This window comes from Rousettus aegyptiacus, unplaced genomic scaffold (genome assembly GCF_014176215.1).
Source record: "Rousettus aegyptiacus isolate mRouAeg1 unplaced genomic scaffold, mRouAeg1.p scaffold_m13_p_12, whole genome shotgun sequence".
NCBI classification, from domain to species: domain Eukaryota; kingdom Metazoa; phylum Chordata; class Mammalia; order Chiroptera; family Pteropodidae; genus Rousettus; species Rousettus aegyptiacus.
The window spans coordinates 33268322-33290516 of NW_023416287.1; the positions used below are offsets into that span (position 1 = coordinate 33268322).

Consider the following 22195-nt stretch of genomic DNA (forward strand, 5'->3'; position numbering starts at 1 on the left):
TTTCGGCTAAAGAGAGGGATGTCTGGAGGAAGATAATATTTCGATGATTGGAAGGAGAGAATAATAGCGACCAAAGTCAGTTAAACCTAACGTGGAACACTCAGCCTTTTGCCTCTCACTTTCTATTCAGTAACTTATGAATACCATCTGTAAAATTTGTACCACCCAGTAGTTTTTGGTTGTTGTTGTTTATTTTTTAATTTAGGAATATATGGAAAGGACAAGTCCCTCAGTGGAGAAGAATGAAAGTAAACCCTTACAAATCATATGTCCAAATCATATGATGCTTGGTTTGACAATCCACCAGAGAAATAAGCTAATCAACCAAGAGTTATTTCCTTTTGTACTACTGCCAACTCACAGTCTGTAAAACAAGCAAGGTTTTTAAAACATAGAGAAGTACTCAGTTTCATTTCCAAACCTCATATATGATTCTGATTACATAATTCTGTCTTTTAAATGCAGACCAAGGGAAAGGATACTGTTACGAATGAAAAATTGGGCAAAGCACCTCCAAACCACAGCTACATGCCATTCAAATAAAGTCAAAGCAGTTTTCGACCCACAGGATTCATTTAATTTTTACTCCATATAATAGCTTGCCTTCTCTATTAGCCATTAATCTCACTGGGACTTCAAATTCTAATTATGCAACTAAACATTAAGAAAATTTAATCACATGAGCATGCCATAATTTAAGGCGACCCTATCAATCTGAAAAATCACTACCTACCTCATATTTTAGCTTACGTTGAACGGTGCCATTGTGAAGTTTCTCAATATTCTGAAAATGAAATTTAAAAAAAGACCCTGTATTAAATTATAGTATGTTCATCGAGGAGAAAAACTGATTTGATTAGAAATATTTATGGGAACAAAATTCTAAAGGAACATACTTGTCATTCAACAATGACAACCCTTCTACAGAATTTATATTCCAAGGTAAACATGACTCTGTTGATCCATCTGCCTGTAGGAGAACTGAACCATTTATTCTCAATCTTAAAATTTTAATAATAATATTAAAAGCAAGATTTCATTAGGATACTTCTTATGTTGGCTGGAAAGAAATGATATGTTTCTATTTGGAGAAAAATCAACTTGTAAATATATACTTTCTCAAAGGCAAAATTATATTTCTACTTAAGATAATTTATCAAGCAAATTAAATGCTTATGGATATTAGTTGTATTTCTAGAGAAAAAAAGAAAATGTTACAGGTAGACTTTTTATAAATCAAACAAAATAAATAAAGTATTTTAGGAAACTTTACATCCACTTAAGAATTTCTCCCAGAAGTTTAAAGTTACTCTTGATCTAACACTATTTATGAACTATTAGGCTCTACCCAAGCAATATTTGATTTTTCTAGGACATTGCATCTCAATATTTTCACTGACAAACAATAATAAAAGAAAAAATCAGCACCAAGAACTACTGAAAGGTCATCTTGAAAACGATGGCTCCTTCAGCTCACCTTTGTTATAGCTGCAGCTGTACTGCTGTCACTGCCAATCGCACGATGCAGATCCTGAAGACGTCTTTGGACTTCTTCTTCAATGTAAGCACTGACCCTGGAAACAGTGGAGATGGGGGTACTTGAACACGTCTAACCACACAGAACATCCGTGGTCCTTTTTTCACTATGTCCTTCATAACAGGAAACTTTCTCATTTTCAATGCCAAACATAACAACTCAGGACCTTTAACATTATTCAACTTTCTGTGAGATCTAGTGCTGTGTTTACAATCTGTGTTTCCTCCAAATGAGAGAGAATTGGATGGAGAACAGAATCTTGACAATGGAAGGGAGACTAAGTGATCCCATCCAGTTCTCTCCTGGATTCCCTTAGTGGAAGCCATGCTACAAGGATCACAGACACTGGTTTCTGAGTATCCATAGCCTCTAACCATGGGTCACTCACTCTGAGACCTGACACTTCACTCGCTGAGCCCTGGGTTTCTCACATAGAAAATGGTGATAGTTATTACATCACAAAGTTATGTAAGAGTATTAAAAGTAAAAAAAAAAAAAAAAAAAGGAGCAAACACAATCTCTACAAATCTTCACTATTCAATGTCTTGCATTGTTCTTGCTCTGTCTTGCCTCTCCAACTGAGTTACCGGCACCTGGCAAGGAGAGACCTCATTTTAAAGATATCTACCTTCCAAACTGCCTGGCACAGGACCAAGACAATGGAAACCAGAAACAGTTGACTTTTGAGGCAGTTTTCTACTGACTATTTCATACCCCATAGAATGTAGGGGAAATTGTATGAAGTACAACCACCCACCCAGAGGAACCAGGGAGACTAATTTAGGAATTTTCCTTCCATATATAATCTTTCTAGCGGCTTAGGTTGCCCATATGGAAGTCTTACTCAGCTCTAGATACTCCCTCCCCCAGTTCTATAGACACTGATTAGATGCATTAGTTAAAATGAACTGTTTCGCATATTTATATCTTACCATACTAAAATAAAATCTGGATTTACCTTTCTAAGCACATGCATAGTCTATAAACATTTCTGTACTACTGACCACAGCAAAATGATTTTTCAACATGCTAGGTAAAGAGATTAGTATTTTAGGTAAAATAGCCCAGAAGAATGGAGTTAGGGTAACAAAGTGCACTAAAGAGCTACAGAGACACATGTTATTCTGAGTATACTTTAATACCCAAATATATGTCTGCTAATACCCAGGGCTCAAGAACACCCAATTTGAAATGTTCCCATGACATAGATGAGGTTGAGAAAAATAATCAAGTTTCTTATAGGCAAAGAATGATTAAGTCAATTTATCTGAGAGCTTTAAGTCACAGAGCAATTGATAGGGATACCCAGGTTGAAAATCATTTTACTATGGTAAAATCAGATATATATTTATGCAATTTATGATCACTCTGGATACAGTGGTACACTTTTTGTAACACACTTAATCTATTTGTAATCAATGACTTCTATAAATTGTCAAAACAAGGTCCTTCTCTTGGTATAATTCAATTAACCTTACTTCCTTGTTCCTCTCCTCCTTTCTGTATGAGCTGGTTTTCCTGGACCTTTTGATTCTATCTTTTCATACAAACTCCTTGCACCAGAATTCCTTGGATTTAGCTGGCCAGTTCTGAGGTCTTTGGTTCCTTTGAAATGATACCTCAACCCACCATTGGCCAGGCAGAGGTTGATGGAGACAAAGCACATCTCAGGAACATGGATCACTTGTCGCCTGTGACAGATCCCTCCATATATACACTGGCCAATATGAGGTACAATGAATCCTTAAATGACATCAGAAATGTAGGCATGGCATTAATTTAATGTCCAGTACCTCGCATCCATCAGAGGAACCAGGTGAGATTTTTCAGCACTGGATGACAAGCTAGAAGCAGCATTCCCCTCCAAGGTCCCACGATGCCCTTTTTGAACATCATCAACTTCATGGATCTTCTGCTTTAACTGCTGGATTTCATGTTCCAACCTACAGAGATGGGAGTTAGGTGAATTCATTCATGAAAAGTATTTCCTGAGCATCATCACTGGTTGGGACACTGTTCTAGAAAGTATGGGGGATCCAGACAAAAACTTTTATGCAAATAGCTTGACCTTCTAATAGAAAAGGTACCACACAACTTTAAGATGAGGTATAAGTGATAATGAGCCACAAACAGGATTCAGAACAAGTGCTGTAGATATCCAAAAACTGAGTTTTGCCATCAAGGGCAAAGATATTCCCGCTGTGCTCCACGCAAATTCTCAGAGGTAGAGATGACGGATTATGAGTCCACTACCCTGGTTTCAATAAAACAACTGTTTACTACATATCGGGGTACCACTAAATATTTCTATTTGGCAAAGAGATCTATGCTTTAGAGAGTTTTTTTTAAACCACCAATGTAAAAGATACTTCATGTTTGAAGTACTTCTAAGTTGAATCTTCAGAGGCCAGTGGGAATCTGGACATTTGGGGATGACAGTGAAGAGTTCTCCAGGTACAGAAAGCAATATGAACAAAGAGGCTAAGCCAGGAAAACCAGAAATCCACTTTGGCTAAGGCAGAGGGTATGAAAGGCAAACAGGTGAGAGATGTAGGAAAAAAGACTATCTCAAGAAACTCATATAAACCATAAACTGTGGAACCAAACATGTTATCTCCCCTAGATAAATAACATATCTAATGTGATATGAAGTGTCTGTAAGGCTGTTCTCCCACTGGCCCAGGCACACTTGGATCCAGGGCCATTAGGGTAGAGGGGCAAGCTTGCCAGTAAATTTAGTCTCAGGAATGCAAGTCCCAGCTAGGGGCTACAGCCCACTCACTGTGTGAACTTGGGCAAGTTAATGAAATCTGGGTCTCAGTTTCTTCATGTATCAAATGAGAGAGTCAACTAGTCTCTCTACATTCCTTCTGCTCAAAACACAAAAACAAAAAAAATCAGGATTTCTAGCTTCAAATGCTGACACACCATGATACCGCCTGCTCTTTGATGTCACCAACAGCAACTGCCTGCTCTATCTTGAATATGAAAGCCAAATTCTTAACTGGCAAAAAGGAATTACGGGGTTACCAGGGTCAGCATCATGGGTTCCACAGGAGGCAGTGCCCTGCTTAACTCAGCCCTTCATCTGTCTACTGATTAGCAAGTACCTACTAAGCATCAACTTGCATAGCATATAATATTTTCAAAGGAGGAAGGAATAAGTGTAAGAGTGATGTTAGGGGCCAAGTAGTAGGCCAAGAACCAGGCAACAATATGAACACATTCTCAGAGATCGTAAGAAAAATAAGCTGGATGTTAGCAGGTAACTGCCAAAGTTTATAAAGATGACACCCACTAGAGTCGTTCAAAGACACCCTTTAGGGCCAAGGCAGAAGAAGACGCCACAGAACAAAGGGGTTCAAGCAGGGCCCCGAAAGCTGAGAGGGATTTACAGGAAGGGTCGCTGCACATGTAAAAAACTGGTCTGCCCGGGCAGCAGCTCTGGTCAGCAGACAAGAGGAAAAGTGGCTAAGAGTCGTGTTTAGGCAAGTGAACCTAGATTCAAGTTGCGGCTCTGCCACTTTCTGACTGACACTTGTCCTTGATAGTTATAAAACCACTGGGTGGAAAAGAAGACAGAAAACGGATTAAATTCGTTCATAAAGCAAGCTGGCAAGAAAAGTCAAGTTTAGTGCACTGTTGTCTAATCTGGTTCCACATGAATTTAGTATTTCACACTTGTGGAATTTCACAAGTGGTCAAATCAGCCTGCACGGCAGGACGCGGCTTAGCCATGAGAACCCAGAGAGATAATAAAACACTGAACACTCACAGAAAACCACAGGAGCATCACAGCCAAAGCAAAGAGCTCAGATTTGTTGGCCCGAATTAAGTCTTAAGCAGACTCTACTCCATCAAAATACACGAAGCTAAAAGCCTCCTTTGCATGGCTGCTGGAGGAATGCTGACGCTGGGAAATCGCTTCCACAGAAATCACAATGCTGTATCCACTATAATAGAGTATTAATACTAAATGGCCAAGGAGTGAAGCCGGTTGACAAAAGCCAGGGACATCAAGCTAAAAGCTCATGCTGCATTCTTACTGAACACTGCAAGATACAAATTGAGAGCATGCCCTCCACTACTTTAAATTTCCTGGGGCTGGAGCTTTGTCCAGCAATTTCATTTACATAACATACCTGCAATCATTTCCTTAAACCTCCAACCTATTTCTCTGAAGTAATAACATTATGGTTTTTGATTGTTATTTGTTGCTGTTTTGCCTCAGGGAATTACCAGAGAGCAATTGCAAATAGAATTCTCAGTATAAGGCAGATCATTTGAAAGGAGGCTGTCCTGACCTTTTTTCAAGCAAGATGATAGATGCAAGTTCCAGCAACACCTCAGAGTAGGCTTTGCCTTGTCATCGGCATGGATCCCAGACCTCTGCCAAGGTCAAGCTGGGCTCCTAAAGGCCAGTAGGCTGGGCTTCTGTTGCAGCCCCTCAAAAGGGGCTGTGAGTGGGAGGAATGCTGGGGAATGGGCAGTGTTCAGATGTTCCAAGGAAGAAAGGGCTGGGCCGGGGCATGAAGCCCCCTTGCAGGACAATAAATTGGGCGATGTTTGCAACCAGGAGGCCCTCCGCCTTTCTGGGTATTGGTGTCACATCTATAGGGCTACCAAAAAAAGCATTCTTGAATTCATGTATTTATTCATTTTGAGAACCTACTGTATACTGTGTGGGAAGCAAGTGACAAGGGATAAGGGAAAGAAGATAAATGTTCTCTCTTTAGCATGAAAATGGTGCTAGTTCCTGGTTTTATTTTTTAAAAACAAATAGTAATATCAATAAATCATCACTAAACCTGCCTGAACATAACCGCTGTGTTCAGAATGACCAGGAGAGTTTTGTTGGTTTGGTTATCTTTTAATACAGAATCCTGGGGCCTCCCCTCAAACACTGTGAATCATCAAGATGGGAGAAGTTCTGTTCCCTTCCCTATCAGGAGAGAAAAACAGTCCATTTTGCAATCTGTGAGCTCAACAGGGTGCTATACTGTAACTCAGGCTAGCCAGGGAGAAGATGTGAAGTCGACATTGAGGAAGGGGAGAGGGAAAGAGAGAAGGAAGCAGAGGAGGGAAGAGGAAGAAAGCAAAGAAAAGAAGAAAGGAGGGAGAGGAGGAAAGAATGAACAAAGGGTGGAGAAGAGGGAAAGAGGGAGGGAGGGAGGGAGAGAAAGAAAAAGGAAGGAAATGGAAGGTCATGGAAGGGAGGGAACAGACCAGAAGGGAAAAAGGGAAAGGAAGAAGGAATCAAGGCTAGAAGCTTTCAGTCTTTCATATCTATCAAATAGTAAAATGTACACATTCCATAGGTCGGTGGGGCAATGGACAAGGGCTTTGCTTTTGTGTATGTTTTCAACTTTAGACCAATGATTCTAAAACAAGGATCATAAGAAGAAAGTAAAGAAAGTACTTCTCTCAGCATTTGCCTGTATACTAGAGAATATAAAAGCTAAAAGAATTACTTTTAAAAAAGACAGCGAGAGAAAAACTAAGAGAGACAGAAAACGCACAACCATTTGGCACAAGAGGTGTGCCATGCTCTTCCTTTCCGCGTCTCACCTCTCCCGGTCCTTTTCCAGGGCTTCCTGCTCAGCTTCCAGGCTAGCCTGGAGCCCCGACTGCTCGCTGCTGCTGCTGTTCAGAGTGGCCAGCTTTTGCCTCTGCTCTTCGATCTCCAGGCCCAGGGTGGAGCGTCTCTGCAGGGCCGAATGCCTCCTCTCCAGCCGGGCCACGGCATGCTCCAGCGCCTCCCTCTGCTGCTTCTCCCTTGATTCCAGAATCTCCTTTTCCTTTTTCCTCACTTTTTCTTCCTGACGTGCAATGTTGGCAGTGAATTCAAAGGTGGCTTGGAGCCTCTGCAGCTGGCTCGCATTGGCTTGGTACTGTGCGAGGAGTTCTTCTTTCTCTTCCATTTCTTTTTCTACTTGATAGAGAGTGTTGTCTAAGCCGAGAGGGCCTCTGTCAAGGATTTCAAAAGCTCTCTGCTTTTCTTCTAACAGAGTTGGCAAATGACTCTGCAGGAGGTACTGGAGCTGGCGTTCTTTATATTGCAGCCTATACTGTGATAGCTTTATTTTCTCTAGATCTTGAGCCACCTGAGTGACATCTGTGACACTATCATTTTTTTCCAACAACCTAAATTCCTCTTCATTTTCAGATTTTAAATGTTCCAGGATTTCCTGTTCTTCTTCAACTTCTTTTTTTAGGAGGTCCTTCTGCTGAACCAGATCCTTCTCCAAGTTGGCTAGCTTAATTAGCTGCCTTCTCTTGAACTCTAAAAACTGCAGCTGAGCCCGTTCTAGTTCCTCACCATCATCATCGCCCTCGGCCCTGGCTTCCTTCACCCGTAGAAGGGACTCGCGGATGACTTCCAGGTCTCCCCTCTCCTCCTCCACCCGCTGCAGCTCCCCTCGTCGGAGGAGCCGGATCATCTCCTGCTTCTCTCGGAGCTGCTCTTCGAGATGGGCCACAAGTGTGACCTGCTCCTTTTCTTGCTCCTCCAGCCTCTTCTTTTCCGATTCAAGCTTGGCATACTGTTCATCTTTTTCCCTTTTGAGCCTGTCCAGTTCTTGAAATATCTGGATCTTCTCCGCCTTCTCATTGTTGTTGAGTTCCTGGAGCCGCTGGAGTTCTTCTTTGACCAAAAGGAACCTCTCTTCTTCTTGTTTCTTCTTCTGTAGCTCGATTTCCTGCTGTTCCCTCAGCCTTTCCTCTTCAAACTTTTCCTTCTCAGCGAGCAGATCCTTGAGCCTGCTCTCGATGTGGAAGCTGCGGCGTTTGAGACTCTCTTCTTGCTTGCGGATCTGGAGCTGGACGATTTCTGTCTCCTTGCGCTGACTCTCCACCTCCTGCTGCATTCGCTCCAGTTCCGCCTTATCTGATTTTTGCTTTTCCTCCATTTCTTCTATGAGTTTCCTGAAATGCAAAATGTTGACTGATCATTATTTGATCACTGTGTTCAAATGTTGCTCTAACTTTCCTCTGAGATGTTCGGAAAATGAATGTACAATATAAAGCCAAATCCTTCGCCACAATAAAAATGAGGGAAAACTGCTTTTCTTTTCATTTCAGCAGCAGGCTATTTAATATTTTTACTCTGTAACTGTCCAACATATCATTTGCCTAAGCTCTTGAAGTAGCCTCTGATATCATTTCTTTGTAAAGTCTATAAGCATAATGTGTTATGCATGATATAATTTTAAAAGCCCCCTGAGCTCAAAGAAAAAGAACCGTGCCCAATTTAAATTTAAATGTGAATAATTTTATTCAGCCCAATGGCTAAAACGCAACAGAAATTCAGTTATGAGATGACATTAAATAAAAATGCTTATGCTGTCCTCAACTCACTGGGGTCAAATATCAAAGTCAAGATAATCGACAGTTTGTTGTTCCAGCTCAAGTAACTACATCCTTTTTAGCATCTAATCACTAGTTTAGGAAAAATAATAATCACCAAATAGCCCAAAATATTAGTTTATTATCATATAACACTGATAATAACAGTCCCCATTAGAATACTTAAGTGCATGACTCAAGGGGTACATGTCATGTTTTGTCTAGGTGAACAAATGACCCCCACTAGATACTAATTCAATGTTTGGTGATTGGGATGGCCTCTAAAGCAAGAACACGGGGTATGTAAGAGTACTGATACATAGCCTCCATCTCCTGACCCACAAGGATCTATCTTATATCATGCTGGAAACTAAACTAATTCATCTATAACAACTAAACTCCAGATTCTAGAAAATAAAAATCCACTTCATAGATTTTCTATGGTCTTAGTTTCTATTCCAATATCTATCCTTGGTTCATTTCTTGGATCTCCTGTCTTTAAATAGGACAGGAGAAAAAGGAGGAGAAAATACTTAAAATTTTATCAAAGAATTACATAAGAATTCATGACTATAGAATATATATTAATATATAGATATTATGTATAATATAGAATATATGTAATATCGAATATATATATACACACACGCACACACACACACACTCTCCAAATTAATGAAACAACCAGACACACACATACCTCAAAAGAAAAGTGAGCAAAGAATATGAGAAGAGGCAGTCTATGGGCGTGCCACCCTGACTGTGCCCGATCCCGTCTGATCTCAGAAGCTAAGCAGGGTCGGGCCTGGTTAGTACTTGGATGCGAGATCACGTAGGAAGACCAGGTACTATAGGCATTAAAAAATATATATGAAGAGGCAAATTATATAGGGAAATATGAATGGCCAACCAGCATAAGGAAAGATGTTTAAAATGGGGGAAGCATAAGGCAGAGAAACTGTCATTCTTTTGGCTTTTTAAAACTTCAGTGGATATTTTTAAGAAAGATTTACTTTTGAGTTAAACAAATATATATATTTGGTGTATCAAATTTAATGAATGTATTAAATTTGTCTACTCACTCTATTCCTCCTTTCTCACAAATATTTGAAGATGAACTACTTAAAAAATTCAAACATGAAGTCAAACTCACCAGCTACAGAGAAATGACCTATAGTCATTAGACATGTAAACAACCGACACAGAGCAGAGGGAGGGACTGAAACAGACACAGATGAAGTCGGTCTAGGATATTAACACAAGTATCCACAACTACGGCAGGATTAAAACTTGTACCCCAAGGGGCTTACCTTTTACTTTCTAATTTTTCAAGTTCTTCACGTTGTTGCCGTTCAAATTCAAGTCTAATAAAATCAAATGAAAATGAGTCACTTTTCTGAAAGTACTTTTCACATTTACTCTCTATATTGTTATGTATTACAGAGAACATCAGTTATTTACGTATTGTTTTTCATTATTATGGATTAGCAAGTTTAAAATGTATACTTTGCTCTATGCCTGATTAGAAATTAGACATACTTTGGGGTGCTAGAATTCAGACTAAAAAATATATATTTTACTTAAAGGGAAAAAAAAAAAAACCACTGTACTGAAAAAGCAGAGTTAAAGGAGACTTCTAAATGATCAGTATGTCTACTCTATGCAGCTTAGTCACTGATGAGTATATAAAAATGGAGAATCTCTACCTTAGACAGATGGGTCCTTTTATAGGAAAAAGACTGTCAGGGAGGTAAAGAGAGAGAGAGAAAGCACAGACATCAATTAAGAAAAGAATTAATTGGGGGAAACATCAGGAGAACAGCAGTAAGGTACTTAAAAGCTAATAGCCATGCACAAATTGAAATGTCTTTCTATAAATTTCACATTTCCCAATAATTTCTTGAAGCAAACACACTAAAGAGTTATATTTTGTACACTTCTCATGATAATTATAGCAGTAATAATAATTGAGTACCAATAATATTGCAAACAGTAGTCAAGTTCCTATTTTTACTACTTTATAGTTATACTGCATGTAAGCGTGACAAGATCTTCTTGTAACTAGTAATTACATGATGTAGGAGTTCCTAGAGGCTATACAGATCATGAACAGATTTACCACAGTGGTAGAAAAATAAAAAGAGTGGAGTCATTGGGAATTTTAAAACAACTCGCTAAATTATTGATAACAAAAGTTGATTTCTTCTCAGATATTCTTCAAAGTTACTGCAAGATTTTTCACTGTTCCTATTAAACAATACAAATGGTAATTCTTACTTACACATATTCCTGTTGTAGAAGATGGCAAATACATCTAAAAAGCTGAACTATGGGAAAATTCACCATAAATTGTTTTCCCTGGATAATGTGCTAATTCAGATTGGTAACAGTTACCTTTACAATGAGCTAACACATATTTCAAATAGACCTATTACCAATTTAATTTGGGCTAATATTGAGAGTAAGATGTCTGATGGCTTCTGTAAGTAGAACTGAGTGCTATGCTGAGTGATTTACACTTTAGCTTACTTTGTCTTCCTAGCAAATCCTTAAGGTAGCAAATAGGATTCTCCATTTCATAGATGAGGAACCAAAGCTTGGAACATGTCCAAAGTCACAATGGTAAGATGTATTGAAGCCAGGATTTGAATCCACAGCAGCCTGCTTCCAAAATAGCCTCAATTAATTAATTTTATGAGCAATGCTCAAATTTATGATATGTAATAAAAGCATTAAATCCTTCTTTGAAACTTTTCATTTGGGGTTTTATTTATTCTCCTATCAAATACAAATAATCTGTAGATTACAGGTATTGCCATCCATAAGAAATCAATCACATAAATATATGTAAAATGTATTTGTTAGTTCCTGAGTCCAGCACGTGTCATTACCCTAAGTAGGTACGGTATTTCATTAAAGTTAATATATGATCATTCTTTTTTATATAGTGATAAAACAGAGCCATGAGAATATTTCCTAATAGATATTTTTAGACTTTGGTACAGTTTAGTCTTTCTATAGATATTCATACAGCCAAAAAGAATTCCTGGATAAAACACTTTCAAAACCAGAGAATTTCCTTAATGGAATGCCTTTATTTTGTTTTCATTTTCTGTGAATAACAGCTCAATGGGACCATCAGGAGGTATTACTCTGACAATGTTAAAAGAACATGGTCATATGCCAAATGCTATTCTGAAAGTTGGGAGACCCAAGTTTGATGAAAACCAATCACCTGAGTCTATTTATAATGTGCAGGTGCTGAGTTGGGCACTCAGCATGCACTTTGTTCTCCCAACCCTAGTAGGTTAACACATTTCTCACCCCATTTTATAGAACAGGAAACTGAGGTTTAGAGCAGGTAAGTAGCAGAGGGAGGACTTGAATCTAAGTTTGGTACTAAAATCTGTACTGCAAATTATTGCTAACAAGCTGCATGATCTCAAGAGGTCGTAAAATATAAGTTTTAATATCTTCATCTCTAATGTGACACTTTTTTTTTTTTTAATGAGCACACTGCCAGGCACAAGTGATACAGGAGTCTGTAAGGCAGACATGGTCTCTGCTCCCAGTCTGCGACAGACACATAAGCACAAAGGGTGCACGCAGTATGTCACAAGCCAGAACTGAGGAAGGACACAGTGTTATAACATACAGAGCAGGGCACTCAGAATTTGGAAGCATCTGGAATCAAGGCAAGCTACACAAGGAAATGTCCTGCTAAGCTGCACCATTCTTCCTCGTGCATGATACAGAAACTCAAGAGAAGCTCAATATAACCAGATCTTAGCTTGCTGTGGGGGAAGTGGCAAGTCATGAAGCTCAATAGGACAACAAAAGCTGGACAATGCAGGGCTTTGAACTTATATTTAGAATTTTGAACCTGACCCTACACATGATGGCAGAAAGTGTCATGGAATAGAGTTGTCAAAAAGTAGATGACATGATGTTCTGTAGAGAATGAGTGGGAGGGGAGCAATATGGGAAGTTAAGAAACACATTAGAAGGTAGTCATGTAAATAAGAGATGATGGAGGCAGGACCTAGGATACCTGAGATAAATAAATGAATATATCTTCTGATATTCAGAACATTGAGGTAACATAACTTGGTGACTGGCTGCATTTTGTTGGGGGTTGTGATGAGAAAGAAAGAATTGAAGATGATCCTCATGTCTCTGGCCAGGTTACACTGAAGGTGGGAAGGCAGAACTGCAGAGAGGCTGAACTAAGAGGTGAGCAGGTCCGACAGCTTACAAATTCTGCTGGTTATAAGAATATGTAATGAGCTATTTAACCTTGGATGCTTAACTCTAACAGAAATTGAAGAAAATAACAAGCCTTACCTCAAAGGGTTATAGCCAAGATCGAAGGAGATAATTCATAAAAAAAATACCTGTAGAGTACCTGCATATATCAGGGGATGAAGTGTTGCCTCTTATTGTTATGATCCACTGAGATAAGGAGGAGCACCAGGGACGGGGACATTTGGGGGAGGGGGAGAAGTAGCACTGGTAGTTGTACTGTACCTCACTATGCTAACACCCAGTGAAGATTCATTCTCTACTAGGTTCTGAATACTCCGCATTTAATTCTCACAATGGTCTTGCGTGGCAGGTGCCATCATTTCTCCATTTTACATGTGGGAAATGGCCATATTGCTTATAAATGCAATCCATCTTGACTCTAGATACTACCATTTGAATCTCTTCTCTAACATGCTTTCAAGAAGGTAAGCTCGCTGGATGTCAGAAACATGGCAGAGTGAGAAACATCTTCCCTTGAAATAATAATAAGCTGAACATCTAAAACTCAATAAAAAAACACCCAAACTGCACATCAGCACATCTGAGCGTAGGATCTGTGCATAAGAGCTACCACAGGTCAGAACCCCAGGTGTTGGGCAGTGGATTAGGGAAATAAAGAAGCTGCCTCTCGCAGCTGCAGAGCTCCCTGTAGAAGGAGGGGGAGGGTAGAAAATGCGGCGATTTTCCCAAACAGCCCTGCGTGAAGTTATAAGTTCCACACAGCTGGTGGCAGGGCCCAGGCATCAGGGCAGAAAGGAGAGAAATGGGACAGCAGAAAAACAACACTTGATTTTTACCGGCACCAGATGCAAAACTGAGGCTGAGCCACAGCCCCCATTCCCCAACCCAGAGGGTCACTTCCCCCATACCCTCCGAAACCAATCACTGTGGAGCCCCAGAGGAATCTGAACAAATGCTACCAAAACTATTGCTAACACTGACAGAGACTGAAACTGAGGGTAGGGAGCATGATTAAATATCTATAAGAAAATAAAAAGGCATTATTAAGGCTTTATATAAAGCGGGGATACAACAAACTTAGATGCCACCTACTGGAAACCAAAAGAAAAGTTCCTTCTTTGCAGCAGACTAAAGAGAGATCTTTATATATAAATCTTTCTGGAAAAAAAGCAGAATACACTTCCATTAATTCCCAGGCTGAGAAACAGTCTATTAAATACCATGAACAACCAAGGTGGCAAGGCATCTCAGAAAGAAAGAGAAAAATCTCCAGAAAATAAGCTTACAGACATATAAATATGCAACTCAGTGAGTTCCAAAATGAGTCATACCAACAATTTCAGGAATTGAAAAACATGGATGAATAAAATGAGTTATTTATCAAGGAGACTGAAACCCTCAAAAAGAACCAAATAGAACTGCTGGAGATCAAGAACACACTGAAAGAGGTGAAAAATGAAATAGCAAGCTTGGACAGTAGAGTTGACCAAATGGAGGAAAGGATCAGTGGCATCGAAGACAGAAATCTAGAAACAAATCAGAAGGAAGAAGAGAGAAACTGAAGAATGAAAATAATGAAAGAGAAATACAAGAACTAGGTGATACCATCAGGAGAGGAAACATAAGAATAATGGGCATTATCAAAGGGAAGGAAAAGGAGCTGGGATTAGAAAGCATTTTCAGACAAATAGTTGACAAAAATTTCCAAAATCTAAGAAATGAAATGGAGCTTGGAATTCGAGAAGTCAACAGAACATCCAGTGATCTCAACTCAGGCCTTCTCCAAGACACATTGTATTAAAAATGATCAAAAATCAATAACAAAGAAACAATTCTCAGGGCAGCCAAGGAAAAGACTACGGTAACCTATAAAGGAAAACTCATTAGATCATTGTTGGACTTCTCAGCATAAACCTCACAAGCCAGAAAGGAGTGGAATCAATTATTTAAACTATGAAATGAAAGAAACTACCAGCCAAGAATAATGTGCCCAGCAAAGCTCTCCTTTAGATATGAAGGAAAAATAAAGACCTTTCCAGACATATAAAAATTTAAGGAATTCTCCATTACGAGGCCTGCGTTATGGGAAATACTAAAAAGGGGTCAGCTCACCTAAAACAAAATGACCAAAAAAAAAAAAAAAAAAAAAAAAACTTAACTAGGAGTAAGGTAGCAGGCAGATAGAAGCAGAGGTGTATAATCCTTACTAAGAACAAGGCGTTATAAGCTTAAATAATAAGAAGAGATTTACTATAGCAAAATAGTAATGAACATTCAGCATACATAGCGACAAACCGAGACAAAGACTGAAAAGGGGAGGATTCAAAGATCCAAATTCTCAAAGGGGAATGGAGAAAATGTACATGCAGAAGAAAACGGACTACTAATATATATAACTATCCTTTACGTATTTGTAATGGTAACCACATGCCAAAGATTCAGAACTGAAGTACATAACATAAAACAAGAAGGATCAGAGGGAAAACCCATAAAACCCAACCAGGAGAATCAAAGGACCATCTGAGAATATAGGAAGAGGATGACTCAAGTGTTGGGGATGAGGACTTGATTGAACAGGGAGGTAAGTGGGGACAAGAAAAGGATTACAGGCAGAAGAAAGAAATCAACGAAGTCGCCATGATAACTTATCCATGTAGAGTCACTCAAGATAATTTCAGGATATAGAAAGATAGTAAAAAGGAAATGTGTGGAGGGCAAGTAGATGACAATCATAAGGAGAGGCAAAGCATGGGAGAGGCAGATGCCAAGTGGATGGACCAAAGGAAGGGTGGCCTAACAGCAGCTGGGGGGAAGACCCAGGAATCTTTTGGCTGATAACCTCACTGGTTCCTCCTAAGGAGATTTCATTTCAGAACATGTAACAGAGACGGGTTAGGGAAAAGTATTCGGATCGGTGGCAGCTGTCACCCTCAGATGTATGAGGCCACAGCTCTGATTCCTCCTAAAGAAGTGCCTACTGAAATGTGACATTCTCAGTCAAGAAATCAGAAAGAACTAAGTTGTATACCTGGAACTAATATAATATTGTCTATCAACTGTAATTGAATATATATATTTTTAAAAAATCAGAGATTCCTATTTTAATTCTTAATGAAAAGTATGACTTCATTTCTATGACTTATTTTTAAGTAGGAAAAAGAGTTGATTGCTTTCTACTGAAAACAGTATATCCTTAATAATGACTCCCATTTCTTAAAAACTGAAAGTAAAAGGAGAAAAAAAATAAAGATGCTTAGACTTAAAACAAAGTCCTGAAAAGTCTGAAGAGAGAGTCATAATTACAAAGTTAGGAACTATACTTTAAATATGAGCTGATATGAGCTACGGCAGTTACTGTATAACTTCTGTTAAATATTAGACATTTACTAATCATACTTTAAAATGCACCTTGTTCCATAGTCAGTGATAATTATTTCAAATAGCAAATCTCGATAGACTATAAAATATAAATGTGAACGTGTTAATATCAAGGAAATATATCAACTATAACTTTATTTTAATGTGGCTTCATTTTAAATAAGTGTCATTCACTATCTTACTCTACTGGAATTATCTTGGCCCCAAATGCTAACTTCCTAAATTTTAAGTTAAAAGGAAAATCACAAAAGGATATAATTTTTGCAGCAGTTTTTAGCATTTTAAAATGACATCTGGAAGTACATATACTGTATTAGATCCAACAAAAAAAGTATAGCATACAAGTGATTTTTATGAGAAAGAGCTTATTTTATTTGTTTGCATTAAAAGATACCTAGCATTTTCGGGTATAACTATACATCTTATAATTTATATTTCTGTTATCATTGGAAATGAAAAGGCAAGAGGGTGGGAATTTCTCAGCTTGCATCATTACATTGAAAGTGAGACTGTGATTATCAAAATAAATAAATAAATGAATGAACTAAAAGCATAAATATGTGAGTCCTTGTGTTGTCCCAGTGGTAATTAGTTTTATACTTCTGATGTTATTTCACTTTCTAAAAGGAGGAAGATGGCTCCGTAAGTCCAGCCAATGCTTGAGCTGGCAGATGTGTGGGGTTTGGGGTGAGCAGGACAGGTAATGTAAGCTGAGCTCCAGGATACAATATAACTGGAAGGGAGCTCTTACCAGGCAATGGAGGTGAGCTGAAGGTGAGGCAGTCCCCCACGTGAATATTTTTAGCAGGTATGTGAACAGGTAGGGAAAAACCTCCTGGTCCATGAGTAGGCCTGGATTTTCCTATGTGACTCATAGGTTGTAATCAAATACAGGAATGACTTTATAGGTATGCACAGGGCCCTGCATTCACTTGATGCTGTACTGTTATCATCTTAAAATTATTTTTTGTTTCTTATTTTTATTAAAATGTAATAGACATATAACATGAGATATAAACATATAAAAACATATAATAAAATATACATAATAGATTATATATAAATATAATAAAATATAATAAAAAAATTAGTTGCTCGCATTTACATTGTACAATTCAATGAGTGTTTTTTAAAAAATAAAGTTGGCATACAATAATAAATTTGTTTCAGTTGTGCAGCACAATGATTAGAGATCTATATAACTCACGAAGTGATCACCCCACTAAATCTAGTACCCCTTTTCCCCCTTACATATTTATTACAACATTGTTAACTATTTTCCTTATGCTACTTTATATTTCCATGTCTATTGTGTAACTATCCATTTGTACTTAATCCCTTTGCTCTTCAGCTTCTTGTTCTCCTTCAGGTACCCCTATGACATGGATATTTTTAGGCTTCTTAAATTATTATTATAATCTTGGCTTCCTTTTTCTTGCCATTTTGATTGGGTGTCCTTGGCTTCCCCATCCTCTCTAGGTGGTTTGATCCTCTTCTTTATCCACTCTGTTGATTCCCTCTAACATATTCTTCATCTCTGATAACGTGTTCTTCATTTCTGAGCGCTTCACTTTTATAATTTCCATTTCCATTTTTATGTTTTTTATCTCTTTGTTAAAGTTTTCACTGAATTCATCTATACTTCCCCTAAGTTCATTGAGCATCTTTATAACCAGCGCTTTGAACTCTGCATCTGTTAGACTGCTTGACTCCGTTATTCCTGGATCTCTGCTTTGTTCTCTCATATGGTTTCTGCTTCTTTGTCTTCTTATTTTTACTGCCTTTCTGTGTCTGTTTCTATATACTAAGCAAAGTTCTTAGGTCTCCTGGTCTTATTAGTGCAGCTTTGTGTGGTAGGTGTCCAGTGGCACAGTCCTGAGAGGGGTTCAGCTGCAGGCCAAATTTAGCCCTAGCTTATGCCCCTCTGGAGCCACCTGTTAAGATTCAGCAAGCAATCCACAAATGCTGTGTTACAGCTGCTTCAAGAAGCCATGCCAGAAACCAAGGTCAGCTGCCACCAGTGTAAGTCTTGGTGTGGCTCAGCAAGGAGCACTGGAGTCACAAAAGACACACCTGGATGTGGCTTGGGTAAGGTCTTGAGTTGGGGGAGGTGGAGTTTCAGGGAATCCTCTGGGCAGAGCGACCTCTATCCATTTTGATGACCTCTTAGCTATGAAGGCACTGTGTCTGCATACTGGGAGTGGGGAGGGCTCAAAAGAAGAACAATGGATACTACCAGCACTTCTGTCCAGGAGAGAGCCTCGCCTCCGGCTCTTACTCCAACAACTCAGTGTACCCCTGTAAGTCACTGGTGCCCTGCGAGCAGCTGACACTGTGCTGGTGCTCAGAGCAGGCAGGTCTGTCACTGCGAAAGTCTGCTTGCGGACATGTCCGCTTTAAGAGACGTCTGCAGTTGCTAGCTGCTGCTGCGGTAGCCTCCATCCCACTCAACTGTTCCGGGACGAGCAGCCTCACATCTTCACCCCCTCCTACCTCTACTATTGAAGAGTGATTTCTTATTTCTCTCCCTAGTCGTAATGCTTCTGTACATCTAGACTCATGGTGACTGCTTGCTGTTTGCTCCATGTTTCCGTCACAACTTTGGCATGGTTGTAACAGCAGATGAACAAAGCCTCTATCATCTACTCCTTTTTAGGTGCCTCTCTAAAATTCTTAGGATATGAACAAGAGGTGCCACATTTCATTCTGCACTGAGCCTGGCAAATTATGTAGCTGGCCTGATAAAGTGTCATTTTTGAAAAACTCCCAGCCTCTTTTTTGCAATGTTTGGTGTCATTTCTCAGTCTGGATTCTGGTAAGGGATAGAGGGAAGGAGCTAGAAAAGACTAGAATTTGGCATTAGATGATTCACCTCTCCCAGATCCTTCATAAGAGATTAGGTTTTAACTATAATAAATTCTTTAACAGTTTAGACCAGAATGGCTGACGTTCTCACCACCCTACCACCCTGAGAAACTTCGAGTCAGTTTCAAGTCACCTAAAGAATGAGCAAGCCCCATGGACCAAGGAAATATTAGACTAATGAGAAAGTCTGAATTTGAATACTGGAGTTTGTGCGAGTCCTACCTAATCATCTCCTTGACCTTGAGAATACTGACATTCTAGGTGTTACTTAGAGGCTGAGCAGAAACCAGTTACTACCCCAAGGTAGGCACAGGGAAAATCATGAAGGGAAGAATTAGCCATTCATCCAGATTCTAACTATTCACAGAAAGGCAGTGTGGTCTTTCCTGTGTACATCAGCTCTCATGTGAACGTTCATTAAAAAGCTAAGGATAGCTCACTTGTAGAGACATTTGGAAGTGCTATGCTACTCACTCCCCATCTCCCTTTTCCCCACAAATCATGGTGTAACACATCAGGTTATTCTACATAAAATGGCTGATATACAGCTGCAATCCAGGGTGTGTATATCAAGGTGGGGTCTTACAAAGCAATTTAATCTGGAAGATTGTGAAATATAACCCCCTTTTCATAAAAGTCAGATTTTATAACATAAATATCCTTAGGACTCTGGGAATAGTTTTCTAATAAACTTTCAAACATTTGGTCTAGAAAGTTATCACTAAAAACTTTCCACAGATAGAGAGAATATTTTGAGTTGCCAGATGGGAAGGAGGTTCGGGATATGGATGAAAAAGGTGAAGGGATTAAGAAGTACACGTTGGTAGTTGCAAAACAGTCATGGGGATGTAAAGTACAGCATAGGAAATATAGTCAATAATATAATAATTAACTGCATATGGTGTCATATGGTATTAGATTTATCAGGGTGATCACTTGTAAGTTTTATAAATGTCAAATAACTATGTTGTACACCTGAAATTAATATAATAATGTATGTCAACTGTAATTGAAAAATACAAGATCGTTTCTAAAAAAGACTTTTCAGGAGCCAGTCTTAAGCCTTTGTGTTGCAAATGAAAGTGCTCAAAAAAAACCAAAGATCCTTAAAAAAAAAAAAAAAGTGAAATTTGATACCATAAGCATTTTAAGTGAGTTTCTCTTCGGCCTATTTCTCATAACAGTGGTATAACTCGCTCTAATAAAGATGGTCAGGACCCCGTTAAACCCCGGTGACTTACCTGATCAATCTACAGGGCAATAGGTGGTTAGAACTACATGGAGACTCAAGAATCATGCATGGAACTCAGCACATACCCCGACACCTTGCCCCCTCTTCACTTTACAGACCAGGAAACTGAGGTCCCGAGAGTTTGAGAGAGAGGCCCAAGGTGACCTCCTCTTTAGAGAAGCTGAGAGTAAAGACCACCTCTTCCTATTCTTCTTCTATTTTTATTTCAACTCTGTAATTCCACCTCACCTGTTCAACCAAACCACAGTAACTTTTAGCCCAGAAATAGCTTCCAAAAAGTTAAAAATAATTAATCATTCCGAAATGTAAGTGTGCCTGTTGGATAAACCAGAACAGTGTGCCACTTCATTCAGCCATGCATGCCACACATCAAACAAACCTTTATCAAGCACGTATTATGTACAAGGCAGTGGATTAGACTCTGAGGGGAATACAGAGTGGATAAAGTACCTTTCAGTCTTAAGAGTGAATTTTAAATGAAATAACATACACAAGTGTATCAATCACATAGAATGTGTGGAGCCCAACAAGAAAGCTCCATTTTAAACAGGAGATGGGTGGAGGGAGAGCTTTTATAGCTGCAGGGAGAAGAGGCCTCCCAGAGGGGCTATGATCTGAGCTGGGCCTTGACAGATGGACAGAATAACAATGGTACAGTGTGGTAAGTGGGGGGAAATCTAATGGAGAAAAAAACCGAAGCAGGAAGACAAAAGATACAAGCAAAGGGAGCAGTAAAGAGCCTTGTTTGGCTATTGTTCAGAATAAAGGAAAGTGATAAATAAAATCCAGAAGTGAGACTGAGGGCAGAATGTCAAGGGTTAAGCTGACAGTCTTGGGGGCACCTTCCTGGGAAATCTTTCCTTCCACAGCAAGACATGGCATGAGGTACCAGAACCAGTGGCTCATGCATTCATTAATTCTTTTGTTCAACAAATCACCTATGTGCCAAACACTGTCGTGGGCACTGTGGGTGCAGCAAAAGGAACCAAGCCCCTTCTGTCATAAACCTCCCATTCTAGTGTAGGCTGATTAACAATGAGTTTGTTATGTGATAATGAAAAGAGAAGGAAAGAGAAGGAAGCCAGGAGAGAGGGTGGAAAGAGAAGGTGACATTTAGGGGAGATCTGAATGAAGGAAAGGAATGACCATGAGGACGGAACTAGTGTAAACATGAGGGAGAAGCCAGGCCAATGATTAGGAGATGACGTGTGTGGCATTTGGGAGCACAGCAAAACCAGCATGGCAATAACGGATGGAATCAAGGCAGAGTGATGGCATGAGAGCAACTGTGGCCCAAGAGGGAACAAGGACCAAGACCACCGAGGACCTACAAGTCACAGAAGGAGGGCAGAGCCCTGTCTCCCAGGGCTACTTGAGGAAAGAGACTTAAGTTGACTGTATATCCTGAGGGCCTTGTGCCAGGCACAGAGTAGATGTTCAACCAATGACTGTTATGAGTAGTGAATGCTTAGAAGTCAGTGACATGATGATCAGAGCCAAACACAGTCTCAAAATGCCAGGATAAGGAGGAGATGCTGTCAGCCAATGCAGAA

The 22195-nt window shown here is 39.3% G+C and overlaps 1 protein-coding gene and 1 pseudogene across 5 annotated transcripts in view; one reads left to right on the forward strand and one right to left on the reverse strand.

The window, feature by feature from the left end:
• KIF16B (kinesin family member 16B) overlaps positions 1–22195 on the reverse strand; it is a 272147-nt gene that overhangs the window by 87293 nt on the left and 162659 nt on the right. For 4 of the 5 annotated variants that reach the window (XM_016122017.2, XM_036229690.1, XM_016122013.2 and 1 more), the window contains 5 exons: positions 10192–10245; positions 7106–8461; positions 3331–3480; positions 1478–1574; positions 734–784 (listed from right to left, as the gene is read on the reverse strand). In XM_016122017.2, the coding sequence (XP_015977503.2) occupies positions 734–784; positions 1478–1574; positions 3331–3480; positions 7106–8461; positions 10192–10245 (1708 nt within the window). Of the gene's footprint in view, positions 1–733; positions 785–1477; positions 1575–3330; positions 3481–7105; positions 8462–10191; positions 10246–10587; positions 10621–22195 lie in introns of all 5 variants that reach the window. The other variant, XM_016122011.2, reaches the window with a different exon arrangement.
• LOC118610251 lies at positions 9620–9738 on the forward strand (annotated as a pseudogene).